General features: G+C 31.3%; 3 protein-coding genes across 3 annotated transcripts; all 3 read right to left on the reverse strand.

The window, feature by feature from the left end:
* Nucleotides 1-289: 289 nt before the first annotated feature.
* LOC144573765 (alpha carbonic anhydrase 7-like) lies at nucleotides 290-3,325 on the reverse strand. The gene is made up of 8 exons (XM_078323514.1): nucleotides 3,203-3,325; nucleotides 2,914-3,131; nucleotides 2,709-2,815; nucleotides 2,456-2,561; nucleotides 2,286-2,357; nucleotides 663-767; nucleotides 522-575; nucleotides 290-387 (listed from the first exon to the last, which is right to left on the reverse strand). The coding sequence occupies exons 1-8, from the start codon at nucleotides 3,285-3,287 to the stop codon at nucleotides 304-306; spliced, it is 831 nt and encodes a 276-aa protein (XP_078179640.1). The 5' UTR covers nucleotides 3,288-3,325; the 3' UTR covers nucleotides 290-303.
* A 3,811-nt stretch (nucleotides 3,326-7,136) lies between these two features.
* Nucleotides 7,137-9,368, reverse strand: LOC144574206 (alpha carbonic anhydrase 7-like). Its single transcript, XM_078324106.1, has 7 exons — nucleotides 9,235-9,368; nucleotides 8,914-9,131; nucleotides 8,713-8,819; nucleotides 8,075-8,180; nucleotides 7,651-7,818; nucleotides 7,511-7,564; nucleotides 7,137-7,406 (listed from the first exon to the last, which is right to left on the reverse strand). The coding sequence occupies exons 1-7, from the start codon at nucleotides 9,317-9,319 to the stop codon at nucleotides 7,323-7,325; spliced, it is 822 nt and encodes a 273-aa protein (XP_078180232.1). The 5' UTR covers nucleotides 9,320-9,368; the 3' UTR covers nucleotides 7,137-7,322.
* Nucleotides 9,369-14,809: 5,441 nt separating this feature from the next.
* LOC144573766 (alpha carbonic anhydrase 7-like) lies at nucleotides 14,810-18,675 on the reverse strand. The gene is made up of 6 exons (XM_078323515.1): nucleotides 18,588-18,675; nucleotides 18,275-18,492; nucleotides 18,067-18,173; nucleotides 16,337-16,442; nucleotides 16,056-16,205; nucleotides 14,810-14,893 (listed from the first exon to the last, which is right to left on the reverse strand). Exons 1-6 carry the CDS (start codon nucleotides 18,673-18,675, stop codon nucleotides 14,810-14,812), a joined length of 753 nt encoding a protein of 250 aa, XP_078179641.1.
* Between the last annotated feature and the right edge of the window lie 7,156 nt (nucleotides 18,676-25,831).

Raw genomic sequence — 25,831 nt, forward strand, 5'->3', positions numbered from 1 at the left:
ATATGAAACTATTTGTATCTCAAAAAAATAATAATAAATAAGAATACGATTTGATCACTATCAAATCAGTATCTGACCGTTGACACCATAACACCTCTATGTTGGAAGCAATCAGTAGAAAAATAGATTGATGTGGAAAGAGTAGATCTTAATTCTCTTAGAACTAGTGATAATTATTTTTTTTAAAGGAAAAATTAAAAAATGAATGGCTCCAATAGGGAACATCAAAACAACATTTTGTTAAGAACAACAAAACGACATAGAAAAAATCATATAAAATATTATATTGAAGTAAAACATGATCTAGTTTTTAGTCATCATAGGTCTGTACATGTTGATCATTCTATCGTAGATACTTTGTAGAGGCCGGGAGTTGTCATGGGCCTTCTACAAAAATATTAATCCAAGCCTTAATAAATCAAATCCATGCATGAGACCTATAATTTACAAATAGATGCAAACTAGAAATATTTACAAAAAAAAAAGTTAGAAAATTATTTGTGATTACAATGTGAACTTACTTCATGAACAGCATCTTTTAGCAAATGTACCTGATCTTTTGATACGGTCCTTATCTATCAACAATAAAGCACAATCAAAACACAAATAACAGAAGATACTAAATGGAATTAAGTTTGTAGAATTAATATTCTGATACCAACCTTTTTGACAATTGTCCAAACTACCCCCTCGGTACATGGTGGTACAGTAAGAGAACCCATGTATCTGTAGTATTTTCTACTTCCTAACTTAATTTTGCCGAATTTTTTATTAATATCCAAATTTAATATTAAATTTCAAAAAATAACCGGGTCAGTAACGTTTTTCGAAATGTACCCTTTCCGGAAATTTTTTTTCCGGAAACAGAGGCTGTTTCCGGAAAAAATTTTTACGGAAACGATAGCTACTTCCGGAAAAAAAATTTCCGGAAATAGGCTAAATCCGGAAAATTTTTTTCCGGAAATAGGATTTTTTTTTTTTTTTTTCCGTAAAAATTTTATACGGAAATAGGAAATTTTTTTTTTTTTTTTTTTTTTTTAGGAATTTTTTTTTTTTTTTTATAGGAATTTTTTTTTAATTTTTCAGTTTTTATTTATAATTTATTTATTTTTTGTATTTAAGTATTACAAATATTTAATATAGTTTTTTAAAAAATAGATGGAATACTATATAATTTGATTTATTCGAAGGACTGCTACAAATAATCCGGATCAACATTTTTCATGCCGGATTTTTTATGACCGTAAAAAAAAATAATATAATATAATATATGCATATGTATATGTATATGTATAGGTATATATAATATAATATATATGTTAAAATGTGCTTGCATATCAAATTTTATATTTTTTTGAATTTTTTTACTATTTATTAAGTATTTAACAAAATCGCTATCTATATTCAGACCATTGAATTTTTGTACCCATCTTAATAAATAGTAAAAAAAATTAGAAAAATGTAAAATTTGATCTGCAAGCACATTTTAAAATATCCATCATGTTGAACGGTTTGAATCGACTGTTTGGACTTTGAAAACTTTGAAAATACCGATCGTTGAATGCCTACCGTTGAACGAAAAATTCAACTGAATTTTTGAGGCACTAAACGAGGGTTCCAACACCTCATATTTTTTATACCTCATCATACCTCGTATTTTATATCTTCATTTTCATATATATTATATTATATATACATATATATACATATATTATATTATATATACATATACATATGCATATATTATATTATATTATTTTTTTTTACGGCCGTAAAAAATCCGGCATAAAAAATGTTGATCCGGATTATTTGTAGCAGTCCTTCGAATAAATCAAATTATATAGTATTCCATCTATTTTTTAAAAAACTATATTAAATATTTGTAATACTTAAATACAAAAAATAAATAAATTATAAATAAAAACTGAAAAATTAAAAAAAAATTCCTATAAAAAAAATTTTCGGAAAAAAAAATTCCTAAAAAAAAAAAAAAAAAAAAAAAAAAAAAAAAAAAAAAATCCTATTTCCGTATAAAAATTTTACGGAAAAAAAAAAAAAAAAAAAAAATCCTATTTCCGGAAATTTTTTTTCCGGATTTAGCCTATTTCCGGAAAATTTTTTTCCGGAAGTAGCTACCGTTTCCGTAAAAAGTTTTTCCGGAAACAGCCTCTGTTTCCGGAAAAAAATTTTCCGGAAAGGGTACATTTCGAAAAACGTTACTGACCCGGTTATTTTTTGAAATTTAATATTAAATTTGGATATTAATAAAAAATTCGGTTAATTTTGCTTGGATCAACAATTCCAACCCATTCTTCTTCATTATTTTTGTTTGCAATCTCCTTGATGTATGGTTCCAGCTGCATATTAAAAAAATAAAAATTAAAGCTTCCTAGATGCAAAATTTCAACATTCTATTTATGAATGTTGAAAGCAACTTCTTTTGAAGCAAGGGAACCTCATCCAGCAATGGGTCAGGACGCCCGTACTTGTACAAAAACCCGATAACCGCAATTTTCTTGCCATCTGGAGTCATGTGAACCATGTGCATCTCCATTGCAAACCTGTCAGTATATATTATTCTATCAACTTAATCTCAAGCAAAAAATACTTGTAACGAATTATAAAGGAGTAACAGTACAGCTAGAACTAATATTTTTAATAGATGAGAAACCGAGATGCTTCTCTAACTTGATGCAATAACAATTCACCTTCTGCCATTGATTGTGTGCTCGGATGGAGAATGCCAATGCATCTGAGTAAGATTATAATGATTTCCATCTATCTGTATGCTCCCGGCATCCTCGTGCCATTTCAGCTGTACATTCAAAGAAATCAAACAACAAACAAATTAATTGAACTACGTACATGATCCCGGTACAACAAACAATATCCCAATAAAGAAGTTAAAATTACCTCTATATCATGGCCACGGTTCTTCATTATGGCATTGGCCGGCCGGTACGACCGGAGCAGCCTCCCCATGTAAGGATTCACTTGAACCCTTTCATTCAGTAAATCAATGGGGGATTGCTGGTGACCGGTACCGCACTTAGTCCAATTTACATTTATCTTACCCCAGTGCTTGGGCCCATTTTCGGCACCCGATTCATAACTAAACTCGTGCTCATCCTCTGCACAATTGAGGAGAAAAGTTAGCTGAGAAAATCTGAAAGGTTAAGAGGAAGAGGAAAGCAAGACATACCAACTTCTTGGGATGATGCCAAGGGGATGGAGAGGAGGAGAGAAATGGTGAGAAATGTGGAAATCACAATTTTTATCATTTTCATTTCTTCCAAACTTCTAGTGTTGTAGTTTTCTTCGTTTTGGGGGAAAATGAATTTGAACAATTTGTAAGCATGGGATGGGTTTTATAAAGGCCCTAGGGTATCAATAAAGGCAGTCTTTTTTTTAAAAAAGGAATAAAAAATAAAGGCTGTCTGATTGTCTGGGTAAAGATTTTAACAGATTAGTTTTGGCTTTATACAACACACAGACTATAGAATCAAAACAATGCTGCATATGGTTCGTGCGCTGCATGAAACAAAAACTAATCTGTCAGGTGACAATAATTATTGTCTGAACCTCCGTCAGGTGACAATAATTTATTTACTTGCTATATATTACAGGATACACGGTTGGACCGAAAAAGAGAGAACTAGTAAAAGTTTGCATGTTCAAAATGTTGTGACAATAAACAAAGAAAGTATAACGAGGTGTTGTCACTTGTATTTAAAAACACTCCAACGCCCCGGTCATGAATGCACATACGAAGGAGAATTGAATTTTTTGTAACGGATATAAAATAGTTGTTTAGGGGGTTAATTATTTGGATTCTTAATCATGTTGGCCGTTCAAGTGGTGGAGGCTAATAAAAATTAAATTTTAGTGGAACATTATTTTTTCATCTGAATATCTTTGAGATCAAATATATTTATAAAAGAGAAAGCCCAAATAATTATGAACCTCCTCTTTCAATCATTGTTGTAAAAAATGTCCGTTTAAACTGATTAATCAGTCGATTTGTCGTTGGCAGCAACCAAACCGTTACGGAATTTTTTGATTAATCGGCTGATTATTTTCGATTATAATTGATTATTCTCTATTTTTTTCAATTAATCGCTTGACAGTACTGTGTCCGTTCAATAACCGTATACCGTTATTTACAACACTGCTTTCAATAAAGAGACCACAAGTTCCAATTCTTAAAAAAAACATGTTAAAAAAGATAGATGTCTCAATTTACCAGGTCACTATTTTCAAGGACATTTATTTTTTTATGTAAACGAGGACTCACGTCCTTTTTTCCCTTTTGTTTTAAATCTTCAGTTAGTTAGATTTTAGGGAAGCCAATCTTAAGAAAAGGAAGACCCTTCTATTCTCCAATTCGAACTGTTCAACATCGATCAAACAACTTCAATTACTTTTTTCTTTTAAATTAATACAATCTATTAAAATAAATCAGATGTAATTCAAGCCGTTTGATTGATTTTAAACGGTTCAGATTGGAGAATAAGAGGGTCATTTTCTCAAGAAAAGGAGCAGATTTCATTCCAGATTTTAGAGGTTGGGGGTTTTTACCATGCAACGAGCCGCGTGGCAAGGGTGTCACGTTGGCTCTTTCTCTTTTGCATATTTACATTTCAAACTTTGAATTTTTCTCATTGTATAAATAAGTTAAAAAATTTACATTAAAAAATATTAAAATTTCCGGTTGTTACAATGACATATATAAATATTAATGACGTTTTTAAATAAAAAATTAAAAATTTGGAAACAATTGTCAGTATTGCTAATTGAATATTTATATTAATGGATTACAAATAACTCAAATATATTTTTATGATGACGAGGACTGTTTTGTGGGGGAATACAAGGTTAATTGTTGCATTATATAATAATTCAGAAATGCCAAAAACTTTCTTTTATTCATATCAGACCCTGACATTTATCGGAAAATTGGCAAATATGTCCAACTAATCAAAGGCCATCTGATTAAAGTAGACTATATATTAACGGAGTTGGTGGATCTTGTTAATTAATATATTAACCACTCAAGTTATCTTTAACGAGTAACGACTAAACATATATATATATATATATAGAGGTGGGCTACGGTGAGTTGCGAAGTAAAACGCGTTTCTACTTCACGCCGTATTTTTATTTTGAAAGTCCAAACGACCGATCCGAACCGTTAGATGTTTAATCCATATTGAAATGTGCTTAGAGACCAAATTTTACATTTTTTGGAATTTTTTTACTATTTATTAAGCATTTTTGAAAATTGCTGTTTTGCTGCAAACAGTAAAATTTTCTGGACCATCAGATCAGCGACTTTCAAAATTGCTTAATAAATAGTAAAAAAATTTCAAAAAATATAAAATTTGGTCTCCAAGCACATTTCAATATGGAGAACAAGATGAACGGTTCGGATCGACGTTTTGAACTTAAAAATCGCAAAATATGAGCGTGAAATAAAATAGTCGCTTTACTTCGCAACTCACTGTAGCCCATCTCTCTCTCTCTATATATATATAGAGAGAGAGAGAGTGGCTAATATGCATTTGGTTACATATGGACCGAAGTGCTTACGGTCCAAATTTGATTTTTCAAAATCCAAACGGTCGATCTGAACCGTTCATCTTGTTCTCCATATTAATATGTGCTTGGAGACCAAATTTTATATTTTTCTGAATTTTTTTACTATTTATTAAGTATTTTACAAAATTGTTGATCCAACGGTAGCTGCTGATTTTACTGTTTTGTTAAGCTACCGTTGGATCAACAATTTTGTAAAATACTTAATAAATAGTAAAAAAATTCAGAAAAATATAAAATTTGGTCTCCAAGCACATATTAATATGGAGAACAAGATGAACGGTTCAGATCGACCGTTTGGATTTTGAAAAATCAAATTTGGAGTGTAAGCACTTCGGTCCATATGCAACCGAATGCATATTAGCCCCTCTCTCTCTATATATATATATATATCTGAACAACTTTTTTATTCCGATTGCAGTCGACCTTTTCAACAAATTAAATGTCAAATCTCAAGGAGGGATGACTATAGAGCTCATGAATATGGTCACAATATATGCGATATATTTGTGTTTTATTCTTTTCTCTCTTTTTTTTTCTTTTTTTTTTTTACGTTTCTGAATCGAACTTTGAATAAAACAGAAAAAAAGTATAATACGTTTTATTCGTGAATAAAACACATATAAATGCGAATTAAGAATTATTCGCAAGAAAAATACAAAAAAAGCCTCTTTATTTTTTGCTGGTTTATTTTTATTTTTTACTTCCTTGTTGTACTGAATCATTTCCGAATTATATCCGAATGATAAATTTTTGATCCCGTTGAACCGAATCCGAACTATTCATTTGTCACTATGCTCATGAATGTGCATACCTGTTGGAGTATTATATTTGTAGGAGAATAGCGCTTAAGTGATTTATTTTCATTTGGTATTTTTACACTTTTAATTTTATGCGCCTTTTTTTTCTCATGTTTTAGCTCCCTTTGCCTTTGTTTTTTTGTTTTGTTTTAAAAGTAAAGGAATTTTAATCAGATTTGGTACTGGGCCCTCCTTTCCTTTTGAGATTAGATTGGTCGAATTTAAAACAGCATCAATTGTCTACAACATTAAATATTGACGTTCAAGTATAACAATATTATTTCCTCTTTTAACCAATTTCCACATGTGCAAGCGATTATGTGTTTTGTGATTTGAAGAGAAAGCTGTATGAGAATATTCAGAGATGAAAGAAACCCCTACAATACTTGCTGGCACAATTAGGGAAGAATTCACAAGCTATTTCTCTAGTGGCGACACTTTATGGCATAGAAAAATAAACAGAGCGAATTTAAATTTCCCTTTGTTATTTGAAGAGAATTTATTTCCATTAATGAAAATATTGTGCTTTGTAAATTGTAACTTTTTTAAGACACCATTGGTGTCCATTAATGAAAACTGGAGGCGTGATCTCAACATTTTTTCTTCAATAAAAAAAAAAACATTCCGACAAGTAGTTTGATGTTCGATTTCTAAACTTCTGACTTCTGACTTCTGCCTGCTGATTCCATTAATAAAATTGCTAACAGTAAATTAAGAGAACTTTTATTTTTTTGAATTAAACATTAACAAAGAAACGGCCCAAATAGTGGGGAACATAAAAAAAAAAAAAAAAAAAAAAAAAGTGAAGAACAACATATCAAAATCATATAAAAGTAACAAATAATTGGGCTATTCTCTGTACTGCTCATTCTTTCTAATACCGCTATTACAATATAGATATTTTCCTTGGAGAAACAAAAGCATGATCTATTTATTAATCTTCATAGGTCGGTACATGCTAATCATTCTATCGTAGATACTTTGTGTAGGCCGGGCGTTGTTTTGCGCCTCCTACAAAAATATTTATTCCACATTTTTAAAATAGAAGCAAACATAAACTGGAAATATTTACAAAAAAAAAAAAATTGAAAATTTGTGATTAAAAGTAAACTTACTTCATGAACAGCATCTTTTAGCAAATGTACCTGATCTCTGGTTACAGTCCTTATCTATCAACAATAATAGCACAGTCAAAATTAACACAAATAACAGAAGAAACCAAATGAAAGTTGGTAGAATTTTTTCTGATACCAACCTTTTTAACAATTGTCCAAACTACCCCTTCGGTACATGGCGGGACAGTAAGAGAACCCATGTATCTGTAGTATTTTCTACTTCCTAACTTAATTTTCCTTGGATCAATAATTCCAACCCATTCTTCTTCATGTTTTTCATTTGAAATTTCCTTGATGTATGGTTCCAGCTGCATATATATTAAAATTAAAGTTTCTTAATTAGATATGTATGTGCTGGAAATATTCTTTTCAAACTCAAATCCATATGAATAATAGGGTGGAATTTCAAGAAAATATACACAATCAACTAAAAAAGAGAGAAAATAATTTCTTTGGACATAAGCCAGCAAAGCAGGAAGGGTATAATTTATTAAATATTGTTTGATACAGCTAGTTAGATCATGCTTTAATTAGACAACAGATTGGGTTGATTATCAAACAAACCTCATTCAGTAACGGGTCAGGATGTCCGTACTCGTACAAAAACCCGATAACCGCAATCTTCTTACCATCTGGAGTCAGGTGAACCATGTGCATCTCCATTGCAAACCTGTCAAAATTCTTCCATCAACTTAATCTCAAGAAAAGAAAGATACTTGTAACAAACTTTAAGCATGTCTGCTAGCTAGCCAGAACCAATTTAAATAGGCGAGAAACCGAAACTCTTCTGGTCTGTTTACATCCACATTTAATAGTTTAAGCCGAAATCTGTTCAGTTCATTACCACATTAATGTCAAAAGAACATTCATTAAATGCATCAAAATTAAAGTCATCTTACTGAACTGTTTGATTGAAATGTCCCACTTCAGGTATGGAACCGGATCACCTGCCCCTCTCTGGGCATGAAATTTCTGCCCCTAAAGTCAATGATACGGGTCCAGAGTAGATTTTGATATTTAAATATTAAATATAATTTTGTCTCAAAACTCACTTTGAACTCACATATCAGTGACTTTAGGGGCAGAAATGTGGGCAGAGGATTCGGTTCTAGTATGGAACGTCCCTTATTAGTTTGAGAGGGATAATTTTCATATGATTTCTGAATTAAGTATCTATATTAATGAAATATATAACAATTTACCTCTTGCCATTGATTGTGTGCTCAGATGGAGCATGCCAATGCAACTGAGTGAGATTATATTGATCTCCATCTATTTGTATGCTCCCTGCATCCTCGTTCCATTTCAGCTGTACATTCACAGAATAAAAATCAATTACAAATTAATTAGACTACAATATTCCATTACAACAATCAATTTCTCAATAATGAAATTATAATTACCTCTACATCATGGCCACGGTTCTTCATTGTGGCATTGGCTGGCCGGTACGACCGGTGCAGCCTCCCCAAGTAAGGATTCACTTGAACCCTTTCATTCAATAAATCAATGGGGGATTGCTGGTGACCGGTACCACACTTAGTCCAATTTACATTTATCTCACCCCAGTGCTCGGGCCCATTTTCGGCACCCGATTGATAACTAAACTCGATCTCATCCTCTGCACAATTGAAGACATGAAAAGAATTGCAAATTTAAACTGGAGAAAAGTTATTAGCTGATAAAATCTGAAAGGTTAAGAGAAAGAGGAAAGCAAGACATACCAACTTCTTGGGATGATGCCAAGGGGATAGAGAGGAGGAGAGAAATGGTGAGAAACATGGAGATCACAATTGTTTTCATTTTCATTTCTTTTAAATTTTTAGTGCTGTTGGGAAATGAATTTTGGGAATTGGGAAGTGTGAGATGGGTTTTTATAAAGGGCACAGTCTCTCAACTTTTGTCAGGTGCGTGTAAGGAATTTGTTTATTTGTTAGGAATAGGTTGCTCGGTTGGACTGGAAAGAAAGAAAGAATAGGTAAAAGTGTGCATGTTCAAAATGTTTAGATAATAAACAAACAAAGTACAACGGCTTCGTCGTGTATGCACATTCAAAGGAGAATTGAATTTTTATAGTAACGGAAAAATAATTGTTAAGGGTAATTATTTGTATTCTTAATTATCGTTTTGGCCGTTCAAGTGGTGCAGGTTAATAGAAATTAAATATATATAGTAGAACAAAAGTTTATCATCTAAAATTTTTTGACAGCAAATATATTTATTAAGGAGAACCATATATAAACCTAACACAGATAGTGATGAACTTCGCCTCTCTAAAAAGATGCAAGTTTAATTCAGAGGTAACTCAAAAGAAAAAGATATCGGCATGTATTTTTTTTTATTTAATTAAAGGCTAGACTAAGTTTTCTTTTCTTTTTTTTGAAAAAAAAAATCTTCAGCAAGTTTTAGAGTTTAAAAACTACTAACCTCTCACACAAATGAGAATGCTGTCTTTGCTAATTGTGCTAGACAAAATTGTGATATAACAAAAAGAGTGAGGCTATGATACTATGCATAGTTGGTTCGCACTGTGAACTCAAATTTTCAGTTTGAATGTTTTAACAATTGATCTGAACCGTTCAACATGGTCTCCGTATAAATATGTATTTGTAAATTAAATTTTATATATTTTTTAAAATTTTTTACTATATTTTTTGATAGGTAGAAAATCATTTGATCTGAAAATTTTGGACCATCTAAAAAAATAGAAAAAAAATTCTAAAAAAATGTAAAATTTAGTTTACAAATATATATTCATACAGAGTCCATATTGAACGGTTTGAATTGACTGTTAGAATTTATAAAACAAATATATTGATATGTAGTACGGATCAATTTGCGCTATGCATAGAACCATAGCCTCACTCTAACAAAAATATTAGGTGTCTTACCAAAAGTCCTCTCGTCAATGATCAAAATTAGATGCAAGTTCACATATGTAGCTTAACAAGGATTTTATTGCAATACAAATATTAATGAGGTTTATCAATGAGTTAACTTAAAAAAAAATTAAGAATAATTTTTCAAATCAAGTAAAAGATATTGAAAACAAAACAAAAATAGTTGTTCAATGTAAGTGTCATTATTCGAGTAGAGCAGCGCATAGTTAGAGCTATGTAGATGACATATTCAGGTAGCACATAATTGGGTTGGCTATATAGACATTATTATTCGAGTAGTACATAACTGGGTTGGCTATATAGACATTATTATTTGAGTAGCGCATAAGTGAAACTATGTAGAGGCGTCATTATTATATTTCCGGATAGTGCATGCATGATTGAGATATTGCAAATAGCCAAATACCAAACTGATGCTAATATAATGTAATTTTATTCTTTATCTTAAAAATGAAGAATGAAGCATGATTTAATTAATGAGGTTTTATTAGTAAAATTGAATGACTTCATTAAATTACTGCACATCAATATTTACATATTTAACATGATACATTAGCATTGTATTTTGAAGAACTAACGTTTATGTTAAGAACTAAGATACATACCTTACTTGATAGCTCACATCTCTATGCGTTTAAAAGAGCCCCTCCTGAAAAAAAAGGAGCCCCCTAAGGACAATTTGATACCTTGCTACTACTAAAGGAAAGTAAGCATAAGAGATAACAGCTGAAAGTAGAAAAAGAAAGGAAAAACGAGGCAAAACCACTAAGGCCCTGTTCCGTGGGCCTTAGAGGAATAGGAATAAAAAAATTTGAACTAATTTTTACTGTTCACATGAAAAAAAAAAAAATAATTCAATCCGAGTGTTTTTTTTTTTCTCACGTGAATAGTAACATTTACTCTTCTGCCGAACATGACATAATAATGACTAACAGTTCCATAGGCAAACAAAACAAAACAAATAAAAATAAAAATGGAAGCCAATCTTTGTCTCCCGACCTGGCACTTTCCGGCAATGCGCCATCATAAAAATGTCATGGTTCATTCTAGCATACGCTTACCGGCATTACAAGCCAAGGTTGGGCCACCTCCTGGTGCCGCTCGACTGGCTGTGGTGGGAGCTGGTGTTGTGCTCGCTTGTGCGTTGGGAGCTATGTATTGGAAGAGGTAAGAAGAGAGAGAACCTGCCAGTTGATTTTAGAGCCTCTAGAAATTAAGCTTTGGTTAATCAACATTCTTAAATCTTGAATTAGTGATTAATTTACATCTTAGATACTATAAAAAGGAAAAAAAAATGCCCCTGATAATTGGTAAGAGGAAAATCATATCGATTTTGTAACCTGCCCCATACTACATTGAGATATGATCTTCTAATACATACCACCATTTATTTCCCTTAAAAATGGTTTTGATTTATTAATTTAAAACAAATGAAAAACAGAGTTGACTCTGTCCTTTCATCATATTTTCCCTTATATGTATGATTTTCCTTGTGTTCCCTACATTTTAAAAATGATGGTCTGAACCATTACAGAAAGCACAGAAAATCATATCGATTTCTATTATTGTTGTTATTTTTTATAATTGTGCTCGGTGATATTTTAGTGATGTTGGTTAGTTAGTACAAGAATAACTCGATTGAAACAGAATACTATATTGGGTGATTTTCAATTTCTAACATTTTCCACTTTGATGGTTTCCAGCTTTCAAGTAAATAGAATGTCGAACCAGAGGACTGTGGAACTTGTCAATTATATTGTTTATGTCAAATAAATTTGCTATGGTATTTCAATTGTATTGAAAAATAAATATATAAATGTGTTGTTTGTCTTATATATTAGATTGGTTATGTTTTAAGTAATAGTAAACTTAATTGTCATTTAATATTTTATTAAAGACTGTTGAGTATTAATAAACCATTATAAATTTCAATTTCAAGCTATTTGTTAAATATATATTTTTATGGGGACGAGGACTGTTTGTGGAGAATGCAAGGTTGTTGCATAATACATACCAACAACCTTCTTCTACTATTCATAATGAATTAGCAAATTATTTTTATGTGCAGTCAATCAATAATCATCTGATTGAAATGGACGGTTTAGATCTGGCAGAAGCCGCGCGTCCAACGACAAATGGCAGGGGAGAGAGCAATTTTTTTTTTTTTTTTAACGGACACGGATCCTACAAAAGAGTTAGATGACAATTGGCTGCATGCAGTCATCCGCAGAAATTTTAGTAATACCATTTAAAAAAAAAAAAAAAACACTTATGAAATTGGAGAATTTTTGAAATACCAGGACTGTCATTTCAATCTGCGGCTCCATTTTTTAGAGACACGGATTGAATTGGGGAATCAGATCACCTCCTCCCCTGTGAGTAGGAATTTTCTACTCCTAAAGTCACTGACAGCTGGATCCAGAGTGAATTTTGGCATTTAAATATTAAATAGGGGGGGGGGGGGCGGGCAAGAGATTAGGTTCCTTGAATTGGAAGCTCCACAAAACCTAAATATCAGTATATTATGGTGGATTTTTGGAGGCCTCCAATTCAATCTGCGGCCCACCAAAAATAGAGCTGCATATTAAATTGGCAATTTTGATATTTTTGGAATTCCACAGAAAATGTGATTTTTTTTGTTTATTTTTCTTTTGGAATATGATATAAATTAAGATTTCTGAGTCATCCGATTTACGAAATAGACTATATCAACGGAGTTGGTGACAGCCCGTTAATTAACTAAACACTTTTAAGTTGTTTTGTCAGACGATAATGACATCAATCAGAGATCAGACCAAGTTTTTAGTACGATCGGTACCGGGCTGTCCTTTCTTTCTGAGATTGGATTGGGGAAATTTAAAACGCTTCAATTGTTTAGATCATTAAATAGATCATTAAATATTGACGTTTAATTATTATAATATTATTTCCCTTTAACCGTTTTGGTCAAACTCAGTCAAATCCAATAAAGTAACTCAAATTATGAGTTTAGATTCAAAATGTCTGATTCGGGTAGAAATGATAGAATGCACGAAACTCCTCTAATATTTTTAACAAAAATGGCTGCCTGACAGTTCGAATCTAAATTCAAATGTGGGTTACTTTATGTGATATGAATTCGTTCAAACTCACATGAGACTTGACATTATAGTGCGTGGGACCCATTCGTCAAAATATAAAGCTTAAGCTGCAAGCCGGTAAGTAGTTACACGTTCGATTTCTAACTTTGACTTATGAATCTGTTTAGCAAGAGTGAAATAGAGGAAAAACATAGAATATAAATTTTATTAGATGAATTAACAGCGTCAAAATGAGAGAGAGAGAGAGAGAGAGAGAGTCAGTCAACGGAAGGATAAATTATTTATTGGGTGAGAAAAAAAAAATCTCCCATTTCAATAGTTTAATTGTTTCTTTCAAAGTACGTACGTAGCAGTGTAGCACCACCTTAATAAAAATGCTATTAAAGAGACAACTTTTATTTTACAAATCTAGCTGTAAAGATATTAAAAACAAAAACAAAAAAAATATAAATATGTTGTTTTTCTTATAGATTACTCAGTGTTTTAAATAGCGCGCTATAGCGGCGCTATAGCGCCGCTATAGCGTTTTCCGACCAAAAAAGCTATGGCGCTATGCCCAAATAGCGCCGCTATAGCGCGCTATTCCGCGCTATTCCGCGCTATAGCGCCGCTATTTGAGCATAGCGCGATTTTTTTAACCCGTACGCTATTTCGCGATAAACGCTATTTAAACCATTGAGATTACTTGTGTTTTAAATAATATTAAACTTAATTGGTTTTTCTTATAGATTACTTGTGTTTTAAATAATATTAAACTTAATTGTTATTTAATATTGAGTAGAACTAGGGTGTTCTTGAGTTCACTAAGTTCTTTGGTGAACTTAAGTCTACAATCTGTCAAATCAGTTTCAAATGACGAATTTAAACCGTTGAAATCCGTCTACCTTACGAGTGATGTGTCTACATGTGAAAATTTTAAACATTATAATTAATTTATTATAAAGTCAATCGGTCAAAATTAGAAGGTTAATAAATTAATTTTAATGCATTCATTTTTTGAATGTTTTTTGACCGCTTGACTTTATACTAAATTAATTCGAATGTTTAAAATTTTCACATGTAGACACATCACTCGTAAGGTAGACGGGTTTCAACGGTTCAAATTCGTCATTTGAAACCAATTTGACATATTTTAAACTTGAATTCACTAAGGGACTTGGTGAAGTTAAGAACACCCTAGTTCTTTAAATATAAATAATATACCATCTAAATTAATTTCATTGATAAATACAGAGAGATGAAACATATTTATTTAAATAAATGTTTTGAAGTAATTAATAAAAAAATTTAAAAATAGACATCCATAAGAAAAGCATGATCTAGTTATCAATCTTCATAGGTCGGTACATGTTGATTATTCTATCGTAGATACATTGTATAGGCCGGGCGTTGTCATGTGCATCCTACAAATATTAATAAAAGACTTAATGAATCAGCCATGAGATCTGTAATTTGTAAAAGAATATTAAAAAAGAGGAGGTGAAACCGAATTACACCCTATATTTTCAAAGTTTTTAAAATTCAAATAGTTCAATATAAATATATTAAAATGTCCTTGCAGATCAATTTTTACATTTTTTTAATTTTTTTTACTATTTATTAGTTTTCAGACCATTGAATATTTGTAATCATCTTAATAAACAATAAAAAAAATTTAAAAAATGTAAAATTTAACATGCAAGCACATTTTAATATATCCATCATGTTGAACGGTTTGGATCAATTATTTAGATTTTGAAAAATATAGCATGTAAGCCAATATTACTAAAAAAAATGTAAGTGGGTCCCTCATTTAAAAAAAATATATACATATATATTACAAAGTAAACTTCATTAATGGCGTCCTTTAGCAATTGTACCTGATCTCTGGATACAGTCCTTATCTAGCAACAATCACACATGCCATTAATAATTCGTCATCAAAATTCAAAACAACCAAACTAAAACACAATCAAAACCCAAATAACAGAGAAACTAAATTAGGGGGTAAACGGTCGGATACGGATCGGATAGTAATCAAACTGTATTCTTATCCGTTATAATTTTTCAGATACATATATAAATACGGATAGTTTCGAATACCGATACGGATCGGATATCGGATGGATACGGATTGAATATGAATATAATTCAGATAATTAAAGATAAATTATTAATGTATATTCTAGTAAAGAATAACATCTAAAATATAATTTTTCATAATAAATTTGTTGGTTACAAAATATATATCATATTATCAAAACATTAGTCACTAATCATGTCATAGTGTTATATTGTTCATCAAAAAATATATGAATATGCAGTTTAATAAATCATTGGTATGAATATGTAATTTAAAAAATTAATTTAAGAACATAGACTACATTTGTTGTGGTTTAGGAGTGTAAACGATCGGATACATATAGTTAAAAATCTTACAGTATTCTTATCAGTTATAGTTTTTCGGATACAGATACGGATACGGATCGGATAATTTAAATTATTTTCTCGATTCGGATTCGGACAAAAAATCGGATAATATCCGATCCGTTTACACCCCTAAACTAAATGCAAGTTAATTTGTACAAATTTCTCACACAAACCTTTTTGAATGGTAAGAGAACCCATGTATCTGTAGTACTTTCTACTTCCTGGATTAATTTTCCTTGGATCAACAATTCCAGCCGATTCTTCTTCATTTGTTTTGTTTCCATTCTCCTTGATGTATGGTTCCAGCTGCATGCATTATTAAAATTATAGCTTCATATATAGTGCTACAAACATTCTTTTCAAATCCAGAAAATAGAGATCAGGCTTTAATTAGAGAAAGAACAGCTTGGGTTTTGTTAATTAATTATCAAACAAACCTCATTCACTAATGGGTCAGGACGCCCGTACTTGTACAAAAACCCGATAACCGCAATCTTCTTGCCATCTTGAGTCTGGTGAACCATGTGCATCTCCATTGCAAACCTGTCAGAATTCTTCCATCAACTTGATCTCAAGCAAAAGATACTTGTCACAAACTTTTAAGCAAGTCTGCTAGCCAGAACAATTTAAATAGGTGTTCACATCCACATTTCATAGTTTAAACCAAAATCTCTTCAGTTTTTTTCCACATTAATATTGTCAAAAGAACATTCATTAAATGCATCAAAATTAAAGTCATCTTACTAACTTGTCTCATTGAAATACTTGTAACGGGATTATATGCGGGATGAAATTTAATGGGTACGGATTATGGAACTTTCAAATTAATTGGCGAGAACCTATACCTATGATAAATACAGACATGGTTATGAGAATGTGTTGGTATTAATGTTTAGTTGTACTGTGAGAATAGTTGTGAAACTTTTTAATTTTCTTTATAAAATGCTCGACATCAATATAATTATTGTTTATAATATATAATTAAATAAGGTGAATTAAATAATAATATAACAATATTTATTAACTATTTCATAAGCGGTTGTTATCCAATCATCGAAAAACTCAATTAAAAAAATAGAAAATTGATTAACACTAATACTTAATTAGTTAGAAATAAAATTCAAATATGTATTTTTATTATAATTTTTTTATATTGAAGTTTTATATTGGTTATTATGGATTCTAAATTTTTTTAATATAACGACAAAGAGGTTATGGTTATATATGTTTTTAAAGTTCAAACAATCAATGTGAAGCATTCAATATGATCTCCATATGAAAATGTCTTTGCTGAGCATATTTTACATCTTATTTAGAATTTTTTACTATTTTTTTAGATAGGTAAAGAATCACTTGATATGAAAATTATGATAATTTTCTGCTAATCTAAATAAATATAAAATTGGTTATGTTGGTATATTTCATATAAAAATTATGTTCAACGGTTTAGAACAATTATTTAAACTTTCATAATAGAGATATGGATACATAGTATGGATTGATCCGTAATATGCACCATATCCTCACTCTAACAACGAGTACTATAAATTAGCATATGAATTCGTAATGAGACAACTCGAAGTGATTAGATGCTACTTTATAATATCTCAAAAAAATGATTTTTTAGTTGATAATAGGATTAAGTTCTCAAATGTCTTAGAAAGCATAAAGTGAAGACAATGTGAAAAATAGAGGAAAGAACACCTAGTTTCAACTTGATGTTTCTTTTCCCAACAATTTACACTACAATGGAAAATCCAATCTCATTTCATACAAATTTCCATCCGAATAGGCTAGAGAAATTATATCCCAATTAACCTAAATCTCATTCATTCTGGTATGATTTAGGCCATCCAAACAGGATCAGTATCCTCCCAGGTACCTGACTCAAAACAATTGCAACGGACGGTCCAGATTTATTCTCAGCCGGTGATAATTCGGAATGGCGCAGGGGAGCAACATTATTTGTGCTTTGAGATTCGTGTCAATTTAAAAAGAACAATTTTGGACCGTCCAATTCAATTGTACTCAGTCTGGTAACCTAAGGGGATGTGAATTCATCCAAACAGGGGGCCTTAGTTTGAGAGGGGTTATATCCTACTAATTAAAAAGGATAATTTGCATATGATTTCTTAATTAAGATATAATTAATGCAATAAACATTCACCTCCTGCCATTGATTGTGTGCTCAGATGGAGTGTGCCAGTACAACCGAATAAGATGATAATTATTTTCATCTATCTGTATGATTCCGGCATCCTCGAGCCATTTCAGCTATACATTCACGGAATTAATGAAACAACAAACATATTAATTGAACTACATGATCTCAGTACAACAAATTAACAATATCCCAATAAACAAGTTATAATTACCTCTACGTCATGGCCATGGTTCTTCATTATAGCATTGGCTGGCTGGTATGACCGGTGCAACCTCCCCAAATAAGGATTCACTTGAACCCTTTCATTCAATAGATCAATGGGGGATTGCTGGTGACCGGTACCGCACTTTGTCCAATTTACATTTATCTCACCCCAGTGCTCAGGTCCATTTTCGGCACCCGATTTATAACTAAACTCGTGCTCATCCTCTACACAGTTGAAGGCAAGATAAGAATTAACTGATGAGAGAAATAATTAACTGAGAAATTACAAAAGTTCAAAGGAAGAGGAAAGCAAGACGTACCAACTTTTTTGGATGATGCCAAGTGGATGGAGAAGACGAGAGAAACAAGGAGATAAAAATTGTTTTCATTTTCGTTTCCTTTTAACATTTTTAGTGTTGTTACACCTTCTTTTTGGGTGGGCAATGAAATTGAAAAAAAAATTTTGAGTAAAAGTTGGAGGTGAAGCCACCTAACTATTTAATATCCTTGTAATACAACAAAGGATTTCCCCCATATGGATTTCGAACCCATGACCTCTCACATAGAGACCATGTGCCTTTGCCACTACACCAAATGCTAGTTCTTCAATGAAATTGAAAATTGGAAAGTATGAGATGGAGTTTGTAATTTGTTAAAGGCACACAGCGGATTAAATAGTGGCAGTGATATGAGGTGTGAAGAATTGGTTTAGTTGATTGGAACAGGACCGAAATTTTTATTTATACCATAATAAAAAAAATATACCAAAACACCTTCATTTGTTGGGAATTTGAATTTTATCCAGACCGTCAAACCGTTTAGCGGTCTCAAAGACTGAAGATCGCTAATTGGTCTTGCGGTTCCAGTGTAGGAGGCTCCAAATGGAATATAGCGACCCTGTTTTTTTTTATAGAAGTGACATAGAGAAGTTGTCCGAAAACCAATTTGCCTGGCAGAGATAACAAGTTTTTTTTTGTTTTTTAGTTTATGTTATTAATAAAATTTCTGTTATAAAAAAAAAAAGGAAGGGGACGGTATTCCATTTAGGGTGGGGCCGCAGGAGTATATGGCGGCCTTCAGTACTTGAGACCGCAGAACAGTTTGACAGGCTGAGTATTTTTCTAATTATCCAGAATCTAGCATGTTTTGGTTTTTTTGTTTTTATCATGGTATAAATAAAAATTTCGGAGAATGGGATGCTGGATGGACCGGTAAAGAGAACTAGTAAAAGTGTGCTTGTTCAAATTGTTGTCATCAGAAACAAAGAGGTAAAATAGGTGTTGTCACTTCTCACAAAAGACACTCCAACGGCCAGGTCGTGTATGCACATTCAAAGAAGAATTGAACTTCTTGTAAGTTCAGAGAGAGAGAAAAAAAATTGAAAATTACATCAAGCCTCAGTTCTTCTTAACATCTTGTAACGAATAAATTGTTGTTTTGGGTCAATTATTTGCTTGGTAATCGTTTTGTCCGTTCAACTGGCGCAGGTTTATAGCAATTAAATCTAATAGAACATCATTATCATTTGCACAATTTTGAGAGAAAATTTATTTATAAAAGAGAACCATGTAGAAGAGATACTGATGAACCTAACCTTTCTATGAAGAGACGTAAGTTCAATTCTTGGAAGAGATTTCAAAAGAGATAGATCTCAGGATTTACTGAACCATTCTTTTATTTAAGTAAAGGATGGATTAAGTTTTCTTTTTTTTTTAATTCTTCAGCTGGTGCTAGATTTTGGAACTACAACCTCTCACACGAATGAGAATATTATCTTTCCAAATTGTGCTAGACAAAATTTTCATAAAAATATTGATTATATTGATTGAACAAAAACATTAGATGCCTTACCAAAAGTCTTGTCACCTGATCAAAATTAGATGAACAAGTTCACATATGTAGCTTAATCAGGATGTTATTGCAATATAGCTTGTGCATGCCAGAGGATAATCAGTGAGGCCATGTCACTACTATAAAGGTTTGAGATGGGGTTTTGAAAGGCTTATCAGAACTGGTACTGTACCAGGCTATCAGCTTGTTGATGCCAGATGGCCAACAAATTTTACCAGAATATATGGGCAAGAACGGATTTAATTTTGTTGACTTTTTTCAGTTTTAAATGTATTGCGTACAGGGTTTTAAATAGCAAGTATTTTCGGATGATAAAAGCTATGGTGCTATCGGCGCTATAACGTGCTATAGCGGCGCTATAGTAGCATAGCATTGTTTTTTTAGTCATTCTACTATGACGCGATAAACGCTATTTAAACCTTTGATTGTATATTTTCATATTTATTTTTAGAACACTGGTTTTGAGCATAGAAGGAAAAATCGGTCGTTCCGGACCGGAATCGGCCGATCCAAATCGAAATCAAACTGTACCGATTTGATTTCAGGTTGAGTTACACGGTAGGTGATTTGTTTCGTCCAATTTTAGCTGAAACTATCCGATTGCAGTCAAATTTTGTCCAAAACGCGCAAATATAAGTGTTGACAAATTATTTTTTTAGTATCAACGAAACCAACTACTACCACATGCACCATGCTACCTTTTGTTGCTAGAATACATAATTACATGCAAATATAAGTTTTGCTAGAATATATAAGAGCAGTAATATATGCTTGTATTATATTGTATTAGTTGATTATTTGATTTGAAATCATTTGTCTAAACATAAATTGTTGACAAATTATTTTTTTAGTACTAAACAAACTTATGACAAAAAGTCCAAATTTCTGATCCGATTCGGCTGATTCCGACCAATTCACCCGATTCCAATTCCACGGTCAAAAAACCGATCCCGATTTCGATTCCAATTTTTTATTCTATGGATTTGAGTATTACTTTTTGTTCTCTCTTTTTTAAGGTTAGATGGCTTTATGCCATTAAAAATTATATTAAAAGAAAAGTTTATTTACATGATCCTAGTGCTATTCACCTCTTATAAATAAATCCTAACATTATGATTTTTCTTCTCATTTAGTTACAAAACTTATGTAATTGGTTAATTTAATGAAATCAAATGAGAACAAGAGCCACATTTCTCCTAAAAATGGCAGTCTCAGGTGTGAAGAATACGTTTGCTAGGTTAGGAATGGGATGCTTGTTGGACCGGTAAAAGAGAACTAGTTAATGCTCAAATTTTTATTTATACCATAATAATGAGAAAATAAATCAAAAAACTCTTGTTTGATCAGAATTTAACAAATACCCAGGCCGCAGGGGTATTTATTTGGCAACCCAAAGTCAAGGGTCCGCCAAATGTCCTAAGGCCTGGGATCGACCAAACAATTTGATGGCCCCAACTTTATTTTCAAAAAAATTAATAACTAAAAAACAAAAAAGGATCCAATGGGGTGGTTTGGTTTATTTTTTTTATTCTATAAATAAAAATTTCGGTAGTAATAAATGTTTGCATGTTAAAATTGTTGCGACCAAAAATAAAGAAGTAAAAGGAGGTGTTGTCATTTCTCACGAAAGACGTACTCCAACGGCCGAGTCGGGTAATGCACATTCAAGATTTAAAGGGATGAGAATTGAATTTATCGTAACGGATAAATAATGGTCTAGGGGTAATTATTTGCATTCATAATTGTGTTGACCGTTCAATTGGAGCGGGTTAATTGAAATTAAGAAATCATCAATGCCGGGAATCTTATACTAATTTCAAGAGGTAATTATTATTATTTTTTTTAAGTTTTAAAAAATTTAAAAAAATTATTTTTATTTTTTTAATTTCAGCTTTTCCTTTATATTTTCTTTATGTTTTCCTTTTACTTATTTTCTTAATTTGACCTCAAGCCTGTTTGAGCGTCATTTGTTTTCTTTCATCTTTACAACTACAAGTCTCTTGTAACTGCAAAATATCAATCAAATACGAACTAGACTTCTATTTTTTTACTCAAAAAAAAAAATTCAAGAGATAATTGTTGTTCGCAAAGTTTGTTTGCTAAGTAGGGAATAGGGGATTTAGCAATTCCTCTCTCAATTGTGTAAAGTCATTGTTTTACTTTTTTTTAAAATTAAAATTAGATTGTCTATATTATTTCTTATATATAGCCTAATTTAAAATTTAATTATTTTGAAAAAAAAATTATAAAAAATTAGCATGAGATGAGGGTCATATAACTCTATTATCTAGTGCAAAAAATTAGTGTCGAACATATGATATGACTTTTTCGTACTTGTAGAGGACAATGCCTTAATTATTAGATTAGATGTGATTTTTGAGATTTTTTTAATTTTAGTTCAATCAAAATTACTTTCTATCATTATATCCTACAGTAAATTGTTCGATCATTTTTTTAATAAAGTTAGGTCACTATTATGATTATAAAAACATTATTATTTGTAGGTAATCTCTAATTTAGATCTTTAGACGTTCTTAAATTTATTTGTACATAATCCAATAGATATATCTAATATTATGCATAAAATTTTGCTATAATACATGTAATTATGATTGTGTGCGTATATCTTCATGTTTTTAAACAATTTACCTCAAACTTATGATTTAAAAAAAAAAAAAATTCTAGATTATCTTTAACTTTTTAATTTGGGCCGTATCTGGAAATGGAATTAAACTTTTTTAATTTGGTTATTGCGGCCATTTTTATTAATAACACAAAAAAAAAAAATTTTACAAAAATAATCTCAAAATCTGAGTTTTTTCAAATATGACCAAACCGCCAGGGTTGCTGGCGGTCCAATTCTATAGCGGACTGCCAGGGACACGGGCGGTCCGCTATTTTTTTTTTTTAGAGATCTGATGTTTTCTTAATATTTTCATTTGTGAAGTTTTACTTTTTTTTTGTTTAGGGTATTTGTCAAAAAATTAAGGACTTGGCATTTATTTAAAAAATTTCAAGTTCTGACAGCTTGTTGATCTTCTTCTCTCTTTTTTGGCTTTTATAATATATGTATAATATATACATATATACATACATACATATATACATACATATACACATATACATATACACATACACATATACACATACACATACACATATACATATACACATATACACATATGTTTAATCTATATTAAAATGTGCTTGGAGACCAAATTTTACATTTTTTTTTAATTTTTTTACTATTTATTAAGATGGTTTGAAAATCGTTGTTTTTTAATGTCTACCGTCGAACGAAAACTTAAACTGGATTTTTGAGGCACTAAACGATATTTTTTTGAAATTATGATGCTTCCGATGCGACAATGCCCGGTGTGCCACCTAGACAAAATTGGATCCGTCTCATCTACCCCTTTCCGAAAAGTGCTCATACGCGTAAATCCGATTTTCCTAGCCAAAGTTATGGTTGTTTAAAGTTTTTTCGAAAATTAAACTTTGGAAATTCATAACTAACTGTAGAAAAATCCAAATAAGTTGAAATTTATATCAATTCTGTGTATTTTTAAATGCTCTACATGCTGGTGCAATCACTTTTGTAGTTTAGTCCATGTATCAATCCATACTTGCTGATTTACTAGCGAAGGTCAAATTTGATGTTTTTAGTGCATTGCACTATACCGGTGGCCTTTGCCTAGTGCTTGGCTGCTGAGTTTGGACTTGATACCATACCAGATGTCAGTCTAGGATACTTTGTGCATGGACAAAGATCTAATTTGAGGTTTGAACATATTTTAGTAGCTCTAAACTACTGTTTTAGTACCACAAATATAGAGAAGAAGATCAACAAGCTGTCAGAGCTTGAAATTTTTTGAATCAAGACCAAGTCCTTAATTAGTGTTATCTTTAGACTTGTGATATCCAACTGACAAATCAAATCAAAGTTATAAAGAGCGACATCACTTATAAATATATCAAATGTTTTATTTTTTGACAAATACCCTAAACAAAAAAAAAACTAAAACTTCACAAATGAAAATATTAAGAAAAAATCAGATCTCTAAAAAAAAAAAATTAAAAAATTTTAAAAAAATAATAATAAAAAATTAAAAAATAGCGGACCGCCCGTGTCACTGACGGTCCGCTATAGAAGTGGACCGCCGCCAGCAACCCTGGCGGTTTGGTCATATTTGAAAAAAAATCAGATTTTGGGGTTATTTTTGTAAAAAAAAAACTTTTTTTTTTTGGTTATTAATAAAAATGGCCGTGGTTATTGTATTGGGCCTGAAATAAGAAATGAGAAACTGAGAAGGAGATTATACTAAGCGGGACTTGAATTGTGGATTAGTCTTGGACTTGTTAATTTGAATAAGCCTATTAATTGAATAGGGATATTCATCAAAAAGTGATAACAAATGGGATCATTAAAAAGGTGGCCTAAATTAATCGGATTACTTACGGAAACATTATGAAATGATTATATGGTCCACAATAATCCGTATATATTTCTTATTAAATCTTAATAAATCCGCATTTAAATCATACTAGAATTCAATAGATCAGCACTATTCTGCCCAATAATTAAATAATACAATTTTTTGAAGTATAGTGCCACATATCTAGAAGCAGGGAACCTTCCCAATTGGAATTCACATCCTCTCCGTTACCTGATAAGGGAATCTTTTAAAATTAGAAGATTTAGATCGTTCTTTCTAACTTTGCACGAATTTCAAAGCCCAATAATACTGCCTCAGTGCTAGCCCGAATCTCAAACCAGCTGAAATTTAATTGGGGGAATTTCACGTATACCCCTCAAAAACTTCAAAATTACGTATTTCCCCTTCTAAAATTTAAAATTACATATTTTCCTCTCTAAACTTCAAAAACTCACATATTTACCCATTTTATTGTCTTTTCTATTAAAATACATTCTAAATTTATAAAATACCTATTTTACCCTTTAATTAAAAAGCATAAAACACCCATCTGACTCCAATTTGAATCTAAAGGTTCCTCTACCGTCTGAATTGCTTTGAGAGCCGTGCGCGCTAGATCAGCACGAATCTTGAAGCGAACAAACACTGAAATTGATGCAATTTACACAGATCTTAATGCGATGCCCACAGATCAAAATTGCTTTGAGATTCATGCGGGCTAGATTAGCACGAATCTTGAAGCAAACACGCAATAATCTTATTGCAATACGTGCGGATCGGACAGTAGAGAAACCCTTCAGATTCAAATTTGAGTTCGATGGGGCATTTTATACTTTTAATGAAGGGTAAAATAGGTATTTTATATATTTGGAATGAGTTTTAATATAAAAGACAATGAAATGGGTAAATATGTGAGTTTTTGAACTTTAGAGGGGGGGAATACGTAATTTCCAAATTTAGAGGGGGAAATACGTAATTTTGAAGTTTTTGAGGGGTATACGTGAAATTCCCCCAATTTAATTTGAAACCGTAAAACAATGATAATCCTCTCCAGTACCTGAGAGGATGCGAATCCTCCGAATTGGCAGTAACAGAGGCGCAGAAATTCTCTACTCAGAAAATTACGTTTTCATATTTGATGGACTTCTACTTTCAACATAAAGTTTACATTATGTCGTTGACCTTAAATTCGGACAATCTTCACATTTTTATGCTTAATATTTTTAAGGGTTACATTACATAATTAATAATCTGTACAATCAAATAATAAAGCAATC

Source organism: Carex rostrata, chromosome 22, assembly GCF_964058835.1.
Source record: "Carex rostrata chromosome 22, lpCarRost1.2, whole genome shotgun sequence".
In the NCBI taxonomy this organism is placed as follows: domain Eukaryota; kingdom Viridiplantae; phylum Streptophyta; class Magnoliopsida; order Poales; family Cyperaceae; genus Carex; species Carex rostrata.